Genomic DNA, 17,774 nt, shown 5'->3' on the forward strand with positions numbered 1-17,774 from the left:
AAAGTAAAATTTTCCCATTGAACTATACTTCATGGTGTACTGGTTAAACTTAAGAGGCACATGGGATATTTTCCCATTGATGCATTTAATATTTTATGACAACATTTGATAGCAGACAGCTAAGAGATGAGAGGCCAACCGTGAAATACGGCTACGAGTTAAATGGTTGAGGGCCCACAACCATGTGAGTGATGTAATTGCCATTTTTTAAAAGTTTTTGAGCCGCTGGATTGGGCTGCAATTTGTGGGCCACCGTTTAGCTGTAAAGCTCCTACTGCATGTGTATTGGATTTTCCCCGCCGACACTATGGATATTTTGGAAAAAATTAAAAAATAGCCCGATTTACAAGTGGTCATTCAAAAATAGCCGCAGTTTCATATAAAGATAAATTTGAACGAAAACATTGTTCAAAATTAAAAAATACTATACTGGAGCCAGCAAAGTATATCGGTCCAGCATAATATGCTGGAAGTTCTTACACAAGTGCACCGAACTCCAGTATATTATGCTGGACCGATCTCTGTTACATCAAAATAATGGCTATTTTTCAATGACTTAACAAATGCTGGCTATTTTTGAATGACCAGTCCGAAAATTAACTAACTCGTGCTATTTTAACGGATATTTTGGTTAATTTGGGGTTCCTTTTGATAATTTATTATGCAACATTTATTTTGTAACTCCAATATTTGCCAAGCAAATTGTGTTGAAACAAGTTTTTTACACAAAGCAGAAATTAAAATTTCAAACTGAAGCCGCATGACAATGGAGTTAGTTGCTTTGTGTATTAACAAAAAGTTTACATTTTCAAAGTTGCCCCACTTGTAGATTGTAGTTAATGGTAATGGTTGCCACGCGGAAGGCATAAATGAAAGAATAGATAATACATGGCATAAGTCGCTACAAATGCGATGTATAAGTCGCAATCATACATGCGATTTATAAGTTAAAGAATGCGATTTATAAGTTGCAATTACAGCATGCGATTTATAAGATGTAATTTTTAAGTCGCCAAATGTGGCTGTTACTAATGCGATTCATAACTCGCAATTGTCGAATGTGGTTTATAAGTCACAATGATCGAATGAATATATAACTCGCAATTATTATAAGTCACCATTACCGAGACGCGATTTATAAGTCGCACTGAGTGATGGCGATTTATACATTCCAGTTAGCGAATGCAGCAAAAACAACTTATTATTCACATTTGGGGAATGCGATCTATAAATCACATTTGACGAATGCGATTTGTACGCGACTTGTAGCGTTATGCTTCATTCTTAAATCACATCCTACAAATGTGTTTTGCATATTTATGGTATTACCTTAAAAACAACACATCAGGGAATTAATTGAGCCAAAAATGCACATTTTGAAAGATTATTCAGTATTCTATTGATAGAGGAGGAAAGAACATTTTCTGATTAATACTCTGTTCGATTCTTATTTACATTTACTACTAACACAAACATGGGATCAACATGTATAATTGCCAAGAAATGATAGCAGCCCCCTACTGTCACTATGACTAGAACAACCAGCCAAATAAATCTAACTGAATTACACATTGGTTATTCCCATCTTATCAACAGTCTAATTTCTTGCATTTCCAAATACCATCTTTTCTCTTTGAAAAATGATTTTATATTAAGCTAGCCTGTGAGTTTTGATTTTGAGATACATGAGACTGATCCTGAGAGGGATTATACGTTGTAACATCAGTGAAAGGATTCCCAAATGGATTTGCATCATTAACCAATACTGGCCCTTCTATCTTTTCTTGCATTTGTGTTTCTTGTTCTTGACACTTTCCATCATTTTGTTGTTTCATAATGACTTCCTCTTGTTGCGTTATAACAGCATTTTGCTGTTGTAGAGACACGATAGCGGCCATTTGCTGCTGCATTAAGGTTTCATGTTGTCCGGGAATTCCAGAAATTTGTTGTTGTCCCATGAATGGTTCTTGTAATTGAGACATATTGGCCATTTGTTGTTGCATTAAAACCATATAGTCATGGTATTGAGTCATAGCAGCCTTTTGTGCATCACTTGTTCCAGAGTTACTTGAACTATAAAATGCATCCTGGGAATTATCGGCTACCTCAAACGGATTAGATGAAGCATCCCTATTATAAGGCTCATTTATATTCTGTCTTGCCAATGCTGTGTCATATAAATTATCCAACTTTGATCTATCTAGTACACCCCCCTGTATCTGGAAATAGGAGAAAATGTTTCAAATATAATGAAGCATTGGTAAACGAAAATATTAAAGGCACATCACTGATCAAGCTGATGCAATTCTTATTAATTGGTTAGACAACAAATAGAATAATGGTAGATATAAGATAGGATCAATAGATAAAATCTTTATACTTCAAGTGAAAAGGCTAACCAGCTTATTATCTGTGAACGGCCCCTGGTTAGAAGTTGACGCTGTAACGAGTTCCAATTCCCAACCTGTCGGCTCACCACATTGGTCTGAACTGTTCAAAGAATTTGACAACTCCTCTACACACATAATATAATGAGCATACTTAGAAGAAAAACTTGGATCCCTCTGCATTGATAGATACAAATATAAAGAAGAAGACAAGAAAGAAAGAAGACATACCAGGTGTACTAATAACTAAAGCTAGGTAGTTGTTATCTTCCGGAGCAGCCGATTCTTCAGTTGGCTCATCAAAAGACTATAAAAGTTTATAATTAGCTAACAATGTATCATCAGAAAATTGATTTTTCCATTTGGAAGTAATTAAATTATGTCAAGAAGTCCTTACTAAAAGGTCAGGAATGAGGGGTGGGGCTGGAGTCTCGGTGTTACTCTCTTCTTTCTTTTGTACTTCAGGTTCTTGTTCTTGATCAGTCTCTTGTTTGGATTCAGGAACAGCAATGACCTTGGTACTTCTGTCATCATCATCCTGTTGGCATAAGAAAAAAAAAGAAGAAATTCCCAGAAATAAGACTATAAACTAGTTACATCTGTGAGGTTAATTTCACGAAGGATCTCTGGATCTTACCCATTATAATGGTAAGGTCTTCGATCAGTATGTTGTCATTAATGTGGGTAAAGTTTAGTGACTATACTGTTAGATTGAGAAAGGTTAAGTTACTTTAATGCGACTAAATATACTTTTGTAACTTTACTGTTATAGTGAGTAAAGTTCAATTACTTTAATGTGACAAGAAATAGTTTTCTCATGTCACTCTTATAGTGAATAAAGTTCAGTAACCTTACGCGAGATTAGTCCTACTCTGTGTTATCTCATTCCATAAGAACTTCCCTGTCGAAAGTCTTAGGGATAACTAGAATTAATACTATGAAAGAAGGTTTTGATGATGGCAGTGTTGAAGTTTGGCAAAATGCCAAAGTCCCACATTGGTTGGGAGTTAAGTTTGGGGGGGAGGGGGATTTTTCCCCTATAAAAGAAGGCCTAATGTTTAGGATTGATACACACCTCTCATTTGCCTTCTCATCTGTTTAAGGCATTTGTATCTTCCCTTTTTTAGTATTATTTCACTTGTATTTTTGGAGTGAAATAAAATATTGGTTGTGTCCGAGGAGTAAGCAAAATTAGCCGAACCTCGTAAATTCTGGTGTTCCCTTTATTGTTGCTTTATTGTCTTATTTATTATTTGGTGGCTGTCATAATTTTTGGTATAGTAGTTGTGACTTATTCACACTATATACATTTGGCTTCCGCAACAATTGGTATCAGAGCCAAGGTACTGTCTAAGTATGCTCTGTGGTTGCAGCATAGTCTGATCTTCCACACCAGAAAGGAAATAATCTTGATTTGTGTCGTCAGCTATTAAATAATATTTGTGTCAAAGATGGGAGACAATAAACAAGAAGAATCTACATCAAGTGTCAACAATACGTCATCATTGGCATCTTCGCTTATGACAAGAATTGTGTCAAATGCGAAATTTGCGGTCGAAATATTTGACGGGTCCGGACATTTTGGGATGTGGCAAGGCGAGGTTCTAGATGTCCTTTTTCAACAAGGGCTAGATCTGGCCATTGAAGAAAAGAAACCAGATGTTATTGGAGAAGAAGATTGGAGAATTATCAACCGTGTTGCTTGCGGTACCATTCGATCCTACCTTGCTAGAGAGCAGAAATATCCATACACAAAGGAAACTTCTGCAAGTAAATTATGGAAAGCACTGGAGGATAAATTTTTGAAGAAAAACAGTCAAAATAAATTGTACATGAAGAAGAGACTGTTTCACTTCACCTATGTTCCTGGTACCACGATGAATGAACATATCACCAGTTTCAATAAGTTGGTTACAGATTTGCAAAATATGGATACAACTTATGATGATGGTGACTTGGCCTTGATGTTGTTGGCGTCACTTCCTGATGAGTACGAGCACCTTGAAACTACTCTACTCCATGGAAATGACGAAGTTTCTCTCAGAGAAGTTTGTTCGGCTTTGTACAGCTATGAACAAAGAAAGCGAGAAAAACAGAAGGGCGGAGAAGGAGAAGCACTATTTGTGAGGGGTCGTCCTCAAAATCAAACGAGGACAAAGAAGGGAAGATCCAAGTCAAGATCCAGACCCAGCAAAGATGAATGTGCCTTTTGTCGAGAAAAAGGGCACTGGAAGAAAGACTGTCCGAAGTTGAAGAATAAGGCCAAACATAACAATGGAAAGGCCATTATGGATTCAAATGTAGCTGATTGTGATGATTCAGACTTCTCATTAGTTACAACAGAGTCATCAACATCATCAGACATATGGTTGATGGACTCGGCTTGTAGCTATCATATGTGTCCCAACAGGGACTGGTTCATGGAATTTCAAGAAGGAGAATATGGAGTCATCCACACAGCGGATAACAGCCCTCTTACCTCATATGGCATTGGTTCAATACGATTAAGGAACCATGATGGAATGATCAGAACATTGATAGATGTTCGATATGTACCGGATTTGAAGAAGAATCTCATCTCTGTGGGAGCCCTAGAATCAAAAGGGTTCAAAATCATTGCAGAAAATGGAGTGATGAGAGTATGCTCCGGTGCACTAGTGGTAATGAAGGCTAATCGGAAGAATAATAATATGTACCGCTATCGTGGCAGTACAGTTATTGGGACAGCGACAGTAACATCCAGTGACGACAAAGAGGCAGAAGCAACCAAGCTATGACACATGCGCTTGGGACATGCTGGAGGAAAATCCTTGAAAACTCTATCAGATCAAGGATTGTTAAAAGGAGTAAAGGCTTGCAACTTGGAGTTTTGTGAGCATTGTGTCAAAGGGAAACAGACAAGGGTTAAATTTGGTACAGCGATCCATAATACTAAAGGCATTTTGGATTATGTACACTCTGATGTTTGGGGTCCTTCCAAAACACCTTCATTGGGTGGGAAGCACTATTTTGTAACCTTTGTTGATGATTTTTCTCGAAGAGTGTGGGTGTATACAATGAAAAACAAAGATGAAGTGCTGGGAATTTTTCTCAAATGGAAGACGATGGTGGAGAATCAAACAGGCAGGAGGATCAAGTGTATTCGCACAGACAATGGAGGTGAATACAAAAATGATCATTTCAATAAGGTCTGTGAAAATGATGGCATCGTCCGACACTTCACTGTTAGACATACACCACAACAGAATGGAGTGGCAGAACGTATGAACCGGACCTTGCTGGAGAAGGTACGGTGTATGTTGTCCAATGCTGGCTTGGGCAAAGAATTTTGGGCTGAGGCAATTACATATGCATGTCACCTCATTAATCGTCTACCATCTGCTGCTATTGATGGCAAAACACCATTTGAAAAATGGTACGGAAAACCTGCTGTAGATTATAACTCTTTGCACGTGTTTGGCTCAACTGCATATTATCATGTGACGGAGTCAAAATTGGATCCAAGGGCAAAGAAGGCTATTTTTATGGGAATTACTTCTGGAGTCAAAGGATATCGCTTATGGTGCCCTATGACAAAGAAAGTAATATTCAGCAGAGATGTTACCTTTGATGAATTTGCTATGGTAAATAAGGTAACAGAAGATACCAAACAAAATGAAGGTGCTTCTAAGCAGGTGGAGTTTGAGGGAAAATTTATTTTTCCTACACAAGAAGCAGAGGAGGAAACAAATGAAGATTACCCTCTGGAAGGAGAGCCAGTAGAGGAGATTCCAACTCAGGAATCTCAACAACAACTTGAATCAATAGCAACCAGCAGGCCAAAAAGAACAATAACGAAACCTGTTCGTCTCATAGAGACGGTTGCTTGTGCAACCTCAATTGTAGCTGATGATGTTCCTACTACTTATAAAGACGCTGTCCAAAGTTCAGAAGAAGATAAGTGGAGGATTGCCATGAATGATGAAATACAGTCCCTTCATCAGAATCATACATGGAGATTGGCCAATCTCCCGAAGGGAAAGAAAGCAATTGGGTGCAAATGGGTATTTGCAAAGAAGGAAGGATTTCCTAACCAAGTAGATGTTCGCTACAAAGCAAGATTGGTGGCCAAAGGATATGCTCAAAAGGAGGGAATTGATTACAATGAAGTGTTTTCTCCAGTTGTAAAACATTCCTCCATTAGAATTATGTTGGCTTTGGTAGCACAATTGGATTTGGAACTAGTTCAGATGGATGTAAAAACTGCGTTTTTACATGGAAACTTGGAGGAGGAAATCTACATGACTCAGCCAGAAGGATTCAAAGTTGCTGGAAAAGAAAATATGGTGTGCAAACTTGAAAAATCGTTGTACGGATTGAAACAATCTTCTAGACAATGGTACAAGCGATTTGACGAGTTTATGTTGCGGCAAGGGTACAAGAGAAGCAAATACGATCATTGTGTGTATTTGCACAAGCTTAAAGATGGTTCCTTTGTATATCTTCTCCTATATGTTGATGATATGTTGATAGCTTCCAAGAATTCGGAAGAAATTGATAAGTTGAAGATTCAACTGAAGAAGGAGTTCGAGATGAAGGATTTGGGTGAGGCAAAGAAAATTCTTGGCATGGAGATAATTAGAGATAGACGTTCAAAGAAACTCTGTTTATCTCAAAAGGAATATTTGAAGAGAGTACTTCAACGTTTTGGCATAGATGACAAGACTAAGCCAGTTAGTACTCCACTTGCTTCCCATTTTAAGCTAAGTACTACTATGTCGCCAATGGATGAAGCTGAACGAGAGTATATGTCAAAGGTACCATACGCAAATGCTGTTGGTAGCTTGATGTATGCAATGGTTTGCACAAGGCCTGACATTTCACAAGCTGTTGGAGTTATTAGCAGATATATGCACAATCCAGGGAAGGAGCATTGACAAGCTGTGAAGTGGATTCTACGGTATATTCATAATACTGTAGATGTCGGGTTAGTTTTTGAGCAGGAAGACAATCAGTTTGTAGTTGGATATTGTGACTCAGATTTTGCGGGTGATATGGACAAACGAAGATCAACTACTGGTTATGTGTTTACTTTTGCAAAGGCACCAGTTAGTTGGAAGTCTACTTTGCAGTCAACAGTTGCTTTGTCTACAACAGAGGCAGAGTACATGGCTATTACAGATGCTGTGAAAGAGGCAATTTGGCTTCAAGGATTGCTAAAGGAGCTTGGTGTTGAACAAAAAGGTATCACAATTTTTTGTGATAGTCAAAGTGCTATTCAATTAGCGAAGAACCAAGTTTATCATGCAAGGACGAAGCACATTGATGTTCGGTATCATTTCGTACGAGAAATCATAGAAGAAGGTGGAGTCACGGTGAAGAAAATTCATACTACAGAGAATCCTGCTGATATGCTGACAAAGGTGGTGACTGCGGTCAAGTTTCAACATTGTTTGGATTTGATCAACATTGTTGAACACTGAAGATTGAAGATGAAGACACAACCAAAATTTGTTATTGAGAGAGAATTGAAAATGTGGAATTTTGCCAAGGTGGAGATTTGTTGAAGTTTGGCAAAATGCCAAAGTCCCACATTGGTTGGGAGTTAAGTTTGGGGGGATTTTTCCCCTATAAAAGAAGGCCTAATGTTTAGGATTGATACACACCTCTCATTTGCCTTCTCATCTGTTTAAGGCATTTGTATCTTCCCTTTTTTAGTATTATTTCACTTGTATTTTTGGAGTGAAATAAAATATTGGTTGTGTCCGAGGAGTAAGCTAAATTAGCCGAACCTCGTAAATTCTGGTGTTCCCTTTATTGTTGCTTTATTGTCTTATTTATTATTTGGTGGTTGTCATAATTTTTGGTATAGTAGTTGTGACTTATTCACACTCTATACATTTGGCTTCCGCAACAGGCAGCTTCTATCATATCGAACTCCAATGACAGAAATAACATACAGCCATGTAATGGGCAGGTTTTGTCTGTTATGTGAGAACATTGAGAAGAACAGAACTATAGTTAAGGTAAAATTTAGTACCTTATAACAGATTGAAATTCTAACCACAAGATTTTTCAATTGAATTCTTTACAACGTACCGGCCTCCATGTAATCATTAGAGGTTTTGGTGCATCCATCAAGTACTCTTCCATTGCTGTAATGAATGATTCAGGTGGCTGTATTCATTAATTAGAAGAAGAAACAGCATGTTACAACAAGAAATGTCAGCATTATTATGTAAAGTCTATAAACTAGGATCATACAACATTGTCAAACAGACTTAGAAATCTGAAAGGAGTACCTGTTTGTAGTTTAAGATTATGAGAATATAGGAATCAGGGGATAGAAACATGGACCAAAAGGAGAAAGAGACAAAGACTAACTGGATTACCTTTTCAATTTTAACATATTTCTGACCTCGTCCAAAGTCAAGGTTCCTGCATATCTCAAAGAACTCAGATAGCTTTACTGCCTGCATCACATAGATATATTTCCAAGTATTAAAGCAAAATATGCACAATGAGTAGCTCGATATATGCATATGTACAAAGAAGATGCACATACCTGGTCTCCTGCCCTTCGATAAATTTCAAGTGCCCTGACCGCATCATGACGTTGCATCTCAAAAAACTGTCAAAGGTTATTAGTCAATGCCAATTGTTTTTCACATTGATCTGTCCATTATCACAACTATTTGAACTATATCGTACCTTGTCCACCAGGTTAAGCATCCCATCAGCAATTGCTACGTATAGACTCGCACTTTCTGCTGCAACCTATATCAAACATAAGATATATGATAAGTTGATTTTCAATGTGAAAAGCATTAAAGCCAAATGAAGTTACTGGTATATAGTGAAAGGACATTCAGTAATAACTCACAATTGAAAGGGCATGCTGAATCAAGAAATTATATTGAGCTGCTCCCACTGGCTGAAAATATGACACTCATTATTCCTCTAAAGCAAAGGAAATGTATTTGTACCAGAACATTATAGGACGACATCGTGAACCAAAATATAAAAAGAAACAGAGATTTCAAATGATTACTCAGTAATTGATTGATCCATCACCTGGCAATCAAGAAGGCGAGAGAGCAGTTGTTGTAAAGCAGGTATTGTTCCTATCAAGGTTGGGGTGTTTAGCTCCTTTATTCTCTGTTTAGTATCAATAACAATTTCATAACAAAATGAAAGACTTAACTATTACATTGAGAGAACTTTAAAAACAATCAATTTCAAAGAAAAAAATTGCATTCCAAAATGGTTTAGGAAATGGATTTTATAACATCTAAGATAGTTTTATTCAATGCAAAAAATAACATATATACCTTCCGTTCTCTCTGAAAATCATATCTCATAATGCAGAAGCATTCAAGGTATTCTTCCAGATATAAAGAATAAGAACGAATCCAAGTCGAATAGTCCCATGCTTCACAATCAAAATCAGAAGAATCCACACTGTCAGTTTCTCGTATTTTAGTAGTAGTAATTATTTGCATATGATTAATCAAAAAGATAGGCGATACGTACCATTGGTGCTCGTATCATCCTTGAAATGTGTTAGGTTTAACAAATGGTCTCTATGAGCAGTATAATTAACAAGCTCTTGAAGAAATGAAACATCGACTTCCCTCATAGCACGATGAATAACAATTAACGCTTTTAGTGCAACCTGAAAACATAATATAAGAGCCTGTCAGTAGAAAAGTACATATGAACTTTGTACCTCAAAATATTTACAGGCATATGATCTACATGAAATTCTTCGACGCAAGACTATGAAGACGAGAATTGTAAAAGAAACAGCCATCGGCAAAAAGTACTCAATGCATTGAAGTAAAGTAAATGAAACAAATAGCATGGTGTAATTGGATCATACTTGCCAAGTACGCGTTTTGGTGAGCCTCTTGGAGAGAGTATGTAAGCAATAGCAAACATCTGCTCGAGGTCTGTTGCTTGAAACTGCATTGAAAAGAGCTGCAAAAAGAAGAAGTTGAGTACATTGTGCAATAACCATTTAAACGCAAAAGGAAAACAAATGCATGACAAAAAACATTTATCTGTCAAGTCAAAAGGTTCATATATGACACTGAAAAACATATTATTTGGACACATCTCCTAAATTTGATAACAAAATGGCTAAGTCGAAATTAGAAGCCCATAATTCCTAAAAGGAAATGAAAGAGACATCTGTATTTCTTATGAACATCACTAATTTCATCCGAGGTTGCCTCAGCCTTCAATTAACGGAAGTTCTATGCTGCTGAGACCACTAAAGATTGACACAAAGCCATATAAATTCGATGTCTCTGATGTGCAAAGTTAAAATTGAACTTACTTCGTACATGCTTCTCCTTTGGCAGTAGTTCGACATGGTTTGTGGCTTTGAGTATAGCGACATCTAGTTTCTGAAGAAAAACAAGATTCTTAATCAATGGTTTTTCTAACTCAAATATTAGACTATTGCATAAACATTCTAATATAATATATTTTCAAAGATATAGTTCACCTTGTACTCGCTGTTAACCTTGGCCATCCCAACCATTGTGGAGTCTTTTAAAGCACCAAGAGCTTTTCTCGCCATATGCAGCAATATCAGAACCCCTAGAACTTAATTTTGTTACCCAATAACAGAACCTGGAAAAAGACATGCAACAAATTTCACGTAATGCATTTTAATTGAGTAATTAAGAGCTAATCAAGGAGCCAATACATACTATATAAGGTGGATGCAAAGTCTATTTTCTGATTCCTTTTATTTATACAAAAGAACAGAAGTTCATCAATATTTACCCATCATTTGGACTCTGGCTACCAACTAATCAAATATCACATTTAAAAATGTAAAATCACTGTGTTATTAACCATATAACACTTCCATCATTTATCATCATTAAAAGCTAAAGTTTTTCTCAAAATCTGATCCCAAAAATGGACAGAGATCCATAAAACAAACAATGCTTAATATAATTAAACAAATAATTAATCATCTGTCAAAGTACTTTTTCATTCATGAACAAGCAGCTCTACTCTATAGACAGTTCAAAACTCGCAATTTTGCATATTCAACAACGCATGCAAAGGCGGATGGAGCCTAAGATTAATGCATTTAACTGAACTCAATATTTTCAACACTAAACTTAACAAGACATATATTTCACAAAACCACTTAAGTTTCAACAAGTATCAAATTCCAAAGTGCAACATTTAATGCTAAGAACTTTAAGGTTGAAATCCTACATTAGCCTCTGAGGCTTTGGCGTAACTGGTAAATTAAAGTTGCGGCCATGTGATCAGGAAGTCAGTTGTTCGAGCCATGGAAACAGGCTCTTGCAGAAATGCAAGATAAGGCTGTGTATAATAGACCCTTGTGGTCCGACCCTTCCCGTACCCCACGCATAACATGAGTTTAGTGCACCGACTGCCATTTTATGTTTCTCAAAGAACATGCATATTGAATTAATGATTCGCTGACTAAGGTGAGGTTAGGGCTAATAAAGAGGGAGATTAAAATGAAAAACATGTCTATGCTTCGTTACCCACGTGAAATAAAATGGTGTAAAAGAATAAAATTGGAATAATAATTATGAATCACGATGTTAGCGCAATTTACCAAGAATTCAGAAAACGGGTGAAGAATATATATATATATATATAAATGTCATCATGAAAATATATAGATATCATGTATAATACATGCATGTAGGTAGACATGATGATAGATCTCATGATGCAATTACAGGAGAAAATGGTTACCACGGGAACCGATCGCCGTCCAGTGGCTGGAAAATACTCCGGTGATTGACTGTGTAATTAACAATGGTGAGGGAAAGAGAAAACAATGATATTATGCACGTATTATTTATCACTTGAACAATATGTGATTATAACAAAATTGGTTTTTTCATTAAATGAAAAATTAAGCCTTTTGAGCCATTTATTTTTTAGTCGACTACTCAGTAATTTAGGGAAAAAAAATGTTTTTTTTTTTTTTTTGCAGTTGGATTAAGAACTTTGGACCTGATAAATTGTAATTGAGTTGCTGATTTTATGGCTTATTTGGCCAATCTATCAAATGATATTGAAACTAATCCAATCCTTTCACCCCTCTATTTAAACTATTATTTAATTAGTCTTAAATAAATATTATATCAGAAACTAATTAGCATACGCGTATTTCGCGTGTCAAGAACTATTTTTTCAAATCACATAAAGATTATATCAAAAATTATGTTTAAATTATAAAATAAGAGTTTACTCACCTGAAATTAATGAATAAATAATTGAACACAATAAAGAATTTGTTTTAAAGTAGCACCCCGCCACCACCGAATCTCACTAAAAGAGCTTACTTTGATTTTCTTATGTCCATAATTTGTTTTTAAGTAGATAGACTTAAAAACAAAGAAGGATTATGTATAGGGATTGTAAAGCAAATCAAAGTCAATACTTGGTGTCTAAATGAATATTCGAGTTACGACATCCGCACCTTAATGTTTACTATAATTGGAGTAATATAATTAATGAAGTCATGGCCTCTTGATAAACCTACTGCTTCACACGCTGAAGAGATATCGTCACCTTATAACAATTATTCTTTCCGATTCACAATAAGCGATCAATTTGCCTTGAGCACACCCATTAAGAAAATATTAAATTGTAGAAAAAAATAGTTAGTGTGACTAAATTACCCCTTAATTAAATGTTGCAACATAATTTAATGAGAGGAGTAAAAATATTTTTAGGTGTGAAGAAGCTTCAGCTATGGCGGTTACAGGAGAAGAGATATGAGAAGAAGAAGAAGAAGAAATGAAAAGAAGCAGAAGCAATCAGTTACTTCATTATGCTGAGAAAAGATATACACTGTTACATTGAGCTAAGACTAAACTACTTGATGAGTTTTCAATGTCTTTGCCTTATGTTTTGACGATCTAACAAACTTACTGTCAAGAACCAGATAGGGAACCTGACACACTTGGCACATATTGAAATTGAACGACTTCCAGCCTGAACTCCAGCTAATGTGAACTGCTGCAAGTGTAGAGAATTGAGGAACAAGACAGGGACCTGATCCCTTGGTGTTCTCTGGCAGAAATACAAGTCAACTATACAGCTGGAAAGCAACTGCAGAAAGTAACTGCCTGCAACTGTACACGCGACAGTGCAACAGTCACTTCCCATTGGGAAGAGGCGTGTACCAACCAAGAATTGACATCATCCTTGGGATGTCTTTGGTAGTCTAACAACATGGTGTAAGGCACAAGATATTTACTTGAGCATTTAGTGATATTTTCTCAAGTATTAAAGATTTGATCCAGCATTGAAATCACAAGTGGGTCAAGAACAAGAAGACAACTCCATTAAGGATCAGTTCCACAATGAGTCTATGTGTGTCCGTAGTTGAGCTGTATTCTTGTTGTTTGTTATTCATTGTAACTCCTATCATGCTTTCTTAGAAGCTTTGTTTTAGGAAACTCAAAATCATAAACCTTCTGAGTTTGTGTTGTGACTAGAGTTAGTCATAAGTTAAAGTCTTTGTAACTAGAAAGTGATAAAATGGCTTGTGGTAAGTGTATCACAAGTTAGTTGAGTTGAAGTCTTTGCAATAGAGTCATTACAAAGTGGCTTGTAATAGTGTGTTTACAAGTTAGTGAAGTTGAAAGCTTGCAGGTGTAGGTCGTGGTTTTTTTCCTCTTGAGTTGGGATTTTTTCACGTAAACATCTCGTGTCTCATTTACTTACTGTTTTAATTAGTATCACCAGTGGAAACCCATAGAGTACCAGGTACTTTATAGTTTGGTGGATTCATATAAACTAATAATTGGTATCAGAGTAGGTTCTTTCTAAAAGGTTAATACCTAACTTTAAGGAAGGACAATCAACCTACAGACCTCCTAGATTTAATGGTCAGTATTACGGCTGGTGGAAAACTCGTATGTATGATTTTATAATGGCAGAATACTCAGAGCTGTGGGACGTCATTTTTGATGGTCCACATGTTCCTATGAAGAAACTTGGAGAAACTGGACCGATGGTGTCGAAAAAACAAAAAGAGTATAGTGATATTAACAGAAAAGCTGTAGAAAAGAACTTACGTGCCAAGAAAATCTTGGTATGTGGAATAGGACCTGATGAGTACAATAGAATCTCAGCATGTGATTCCGCCAAAAAAATATGGGAAGCATTACAAACGGCACATGAAGGAACTACTCAGGTTAAACAGTTCAAGATTGACATGCTCACCACCGAGTATGAGCTCTTCAGGATGAAGGATGATGAGTCTATACAAGATATGCATACTAGATTCACATCTATCATAAATGAGCTTCATTCATTTGGAGATGTTATTCCCAGAAACAAGCTTGTAAGGAAGGTTCTCAGTGTTCTACGTGGCTCTTGGGAGAGCAAGGTGAACGCTATCACTGAAGCTAAAGATTTACAAACTCTAACCATGGATGAGCTGATTGGAAATCTGAAGACATACGAGATGAAAAGAAAGAAAGACAGTGAAAGAAGAGAGCCAAAGAAGGAGAAGAACATGGTGCTCAAGGCTGGAAACAATGACTCAAATGAAGAAGATAGTGATATGGCCTATCTCACTAAAAGATTTCAAAAGATGTTTCGAAGAAATGGTGGCACCTAAGAGAGGTAGTACAAGCAAACCAAAAAATAATGATCTCTATCACAAGTGTGGAAAGCCAGGGCATTTCATCATAGATTGCCCATTTCTGAAACAGGAGCATTACAAACAAAACTCTGACAAAGCAGCAAAAAGGAACCCGGTTCCTGACAAACGATTCAACCGAAAAAGTGCGGTTGACAATATTGTGAGGAAAGCTCTTGCTACTTAGGGAGACTCTTCTAGTGAATCAGAAGGGGAACCATATGCAAAAAATAGCTCTATGATGGCAGTGGAAACTGAAGCAAAGGAATATGACTCATTGTTTGCATTGATGGCTTAGTCTGATGACGATGAAGAGGATGAAAATGATGAGGTAAATTTCAGGGATGTTCAGAGAAATCTGAAGTCCTATTCTTCTAAAAAATTGATGTCTCTAGCAAATGTTTTAATTGATGCATATTATAGTCTTGATAATGATAAGGAGGCCTTGACCATAGAGCTAGGAGATGTTGAACAATATAGAGATGATCTGGTGGTCTGTGTGGTGAATTTAAATGAGACCATAGCTAATCTTGAAAAAGAAAAGGAAGCTCTAATTGAAAAAAAATAGTGTAGAAAATGAGAGAGATGACCTGATGGTAGTGGTTGTTGACTCGAAGGAAACCTTAGAAAACCTAAGCAAAGAAAAGAATGTCATAGAAGAGAAAATTGCTGATACTGAGCAAGGAAGGGATGGCTTTTTGGTGGTTATCACAGATCTAGAGGAAACCATTGAGGGACTCAAATCTGAACATAGGCATGCAAGTATTGAAAAAGGGAATGGAGTAGCTAGTGAGACACACATCAAACTTGAAAAAGAATTAAATGATGTGAGGACTAGTCTATGTGGTGAACTCGAGAAAAATAGGCAGCTTCAAGTTGAATTGAAGAAAGTAAAAATTGATCTTGAGAAATCTCTCAAGTGGACCTGGTCCTCAGATGTTGTCACTGCCATGTACTTCAACAATAATGGAAACAGATAGGGAATCGAGTTCCAAAAGGAGAAAACTCCTTACAACCCTCACATCAAGTACGTCACAATTCCTGATAACTAGCTTTGTACCCACTGTGAAAACAATGTGCACTTCAAAGAAAATTGCCAGGCCAGGGTTCAATCTGTTCAGAAAAATAAAGTGTTCGCTGAAAAGGTGACTACTAAAGAGAGACCAGGTACCACTCGAAAAAACGAGTATTGCGTGCATGGACTAGAAAAGCTCTTGTTCATCCCTTTTCTCATTATAAGGGACCCAAACTAGTTTGGGTTCCTAAAACTAACCCATAATTTATATGTGCAGGGAACAGTGAGAGGAAACGGACTGCAATGGATCATGGACAGTAGATGCTCAAAGCACATGACTGGAAACACCATGAATTTTCTCTCACTAAAAGCCTTGCAGGGAGGGAATATATCCTTTGGAAATAGAAAAAGGGGTACATTATCCATGTTGGAAAAGTTGGAAAGTCTCTTTCACACTCAATTGAGAACATGTACTATGTGGATGACCTAAAGTACAGTCTCTTGAGTGTTTATCAAATCTGTGATAAAGGGAACAAAGTAGAGTTCTTATCAAAGTGTGCACAGTTACCAATCTGGTAACCGGCAAAGTGGTCTTACACTACAAGAAGTAGGGGATACGACGACATTATATAAATGTCGTATTATGGTGCTTAAATGTCACAAATTTAATCGCCGACATTTTATTTACATATGTACTAAATGTCGTAAATTTTAATATTGGAAATTTTCCGACATTTAGGTAAATATCACAAAAAGATTTGCGACATTTATTTACGACTTTTATAAAAATGTCACTTGAATTTTCTGACATTTAAGGTAATATTGGTAAAAGATTTACGACGTTTATTATAACCTTTAAGAAATGTCACATTTAATTTCACACATTTAGGTTAATGTCAATAAAACATTTACGACATTTCATTAGAACTTTATGAAATGTCATTAAAATTTCTGACAATTTTCTGAAAAAGAATAATAATCATTTATTTAGTTCATTATTCATGACACTAGTACTTATTCATACATTTGTAAATATCAAACATCATACACAATGTACAAACACAAATGATATATAAAGTGAATGCTTTTAGTAATGAATCCAAAGAACAAAAGTAGTGATCGACTAATTGTACTCCATACAAATTTGAACAATTTAAAAGATGTCAACATACAACTACGCTAAGATTGCTCATAACTCAAATAATTCCCTTAACTTGCACAATAAATACAGTGACAACGATTCGGGGATCCATCTTTTCACAACTCAAGTTTTCCTTGCCAGTAATTGAACTGACATCCTTCAAATGCTGCACAAAAAGTCCATATAAGAAAGAATTATAACAATATAATAAATAAATAAATAAAAGTAGAAGTGTCTTGTATATTTTTTCTACTCCATTAATTATTACTAGTAATCTGGATTGTAACCCGGAAAGAATTATTACAGTAGTGCTTTGATCGTTTAAAGAATTCAAAGCTAAAAACTTTAGCAGGAACTAGACAAACTATTGCAACTCAATTCTATGTAAGCTATTGCATTATGCTACATCTGTTGTAGAAACAAAGAACATCAATTAGAAGAAATTGCCCAAAGCAGCAAAGATCTCATAAAACTATTTTATTATTAGTCTCTGCAGGCTCTCTTCAATTCTCACAAATCTCCACATATAAAATAAGCTATCAATACCCATATTTATAATAGTATGAAACCTATTTCAACTAGAAA

General features: G+C 36.1%; 1 protein-coding gene across 1 annotated transcript; it reads right to left on the reverse strand.

Moving 5' to 3' along the window:
• Positions 1-1,370: 1,370 nt before the first annotated feature.
• On the reverse strand, positions 1,371-12,214 carry LOC104234959 (putative clathrin assembly protein At5g35200). Its single transcript, XM_009788615.2, has 16 exons — positions 12,126-12,214; positions 10,879-11,006; positions 10,708-10,777; positions 10,249-10,346; positions 9,900-10,041; positions 9,698-9,798; positions 9,441-9,524; positions 9,250-9,300; positions 9,078-9,143; positions 8,932-8,997; positions 8,759-8,839; positions 8,466-8,543; positions 2,785-2,925; positions 2,619-2,694; positions 2,400-2,515; positions 1,371-2,219 (listed from the first exon to the last, which is right to left on the reverse strand). Exons 2-16 carry the CDS (start codon positions 10,951-10,953, stop codon positions 1,647-1,649), a joined length of 1,818 nt encoding a protein of 605 aa, XP_009786917.1. The 5' UTR covers positions 10,954-11,006; positions 12,126-12,214; the 3' UTR covers positions 1,371-1,646.
• Between the last annotated feature and the right edge of the window lie 5,560 nt (positions 12,215-17,774).

The sequence above is a fragment of the Nicotiana sylvestris genome, chromosome 6 (assembly GCF_000393655.2).
Source record: "Nicotiana sylvestris chromosome 6, ASM39365v2, whole genome shotgun sequence".
NCBI classification, from domain to species: domain Eukaryota; kingdom Viridiplantae; phylum Streptophyta; class Magnoliopsida; order Solanales; family Solanaceae; genus Nicotiana; species Nicotiana sylvestris.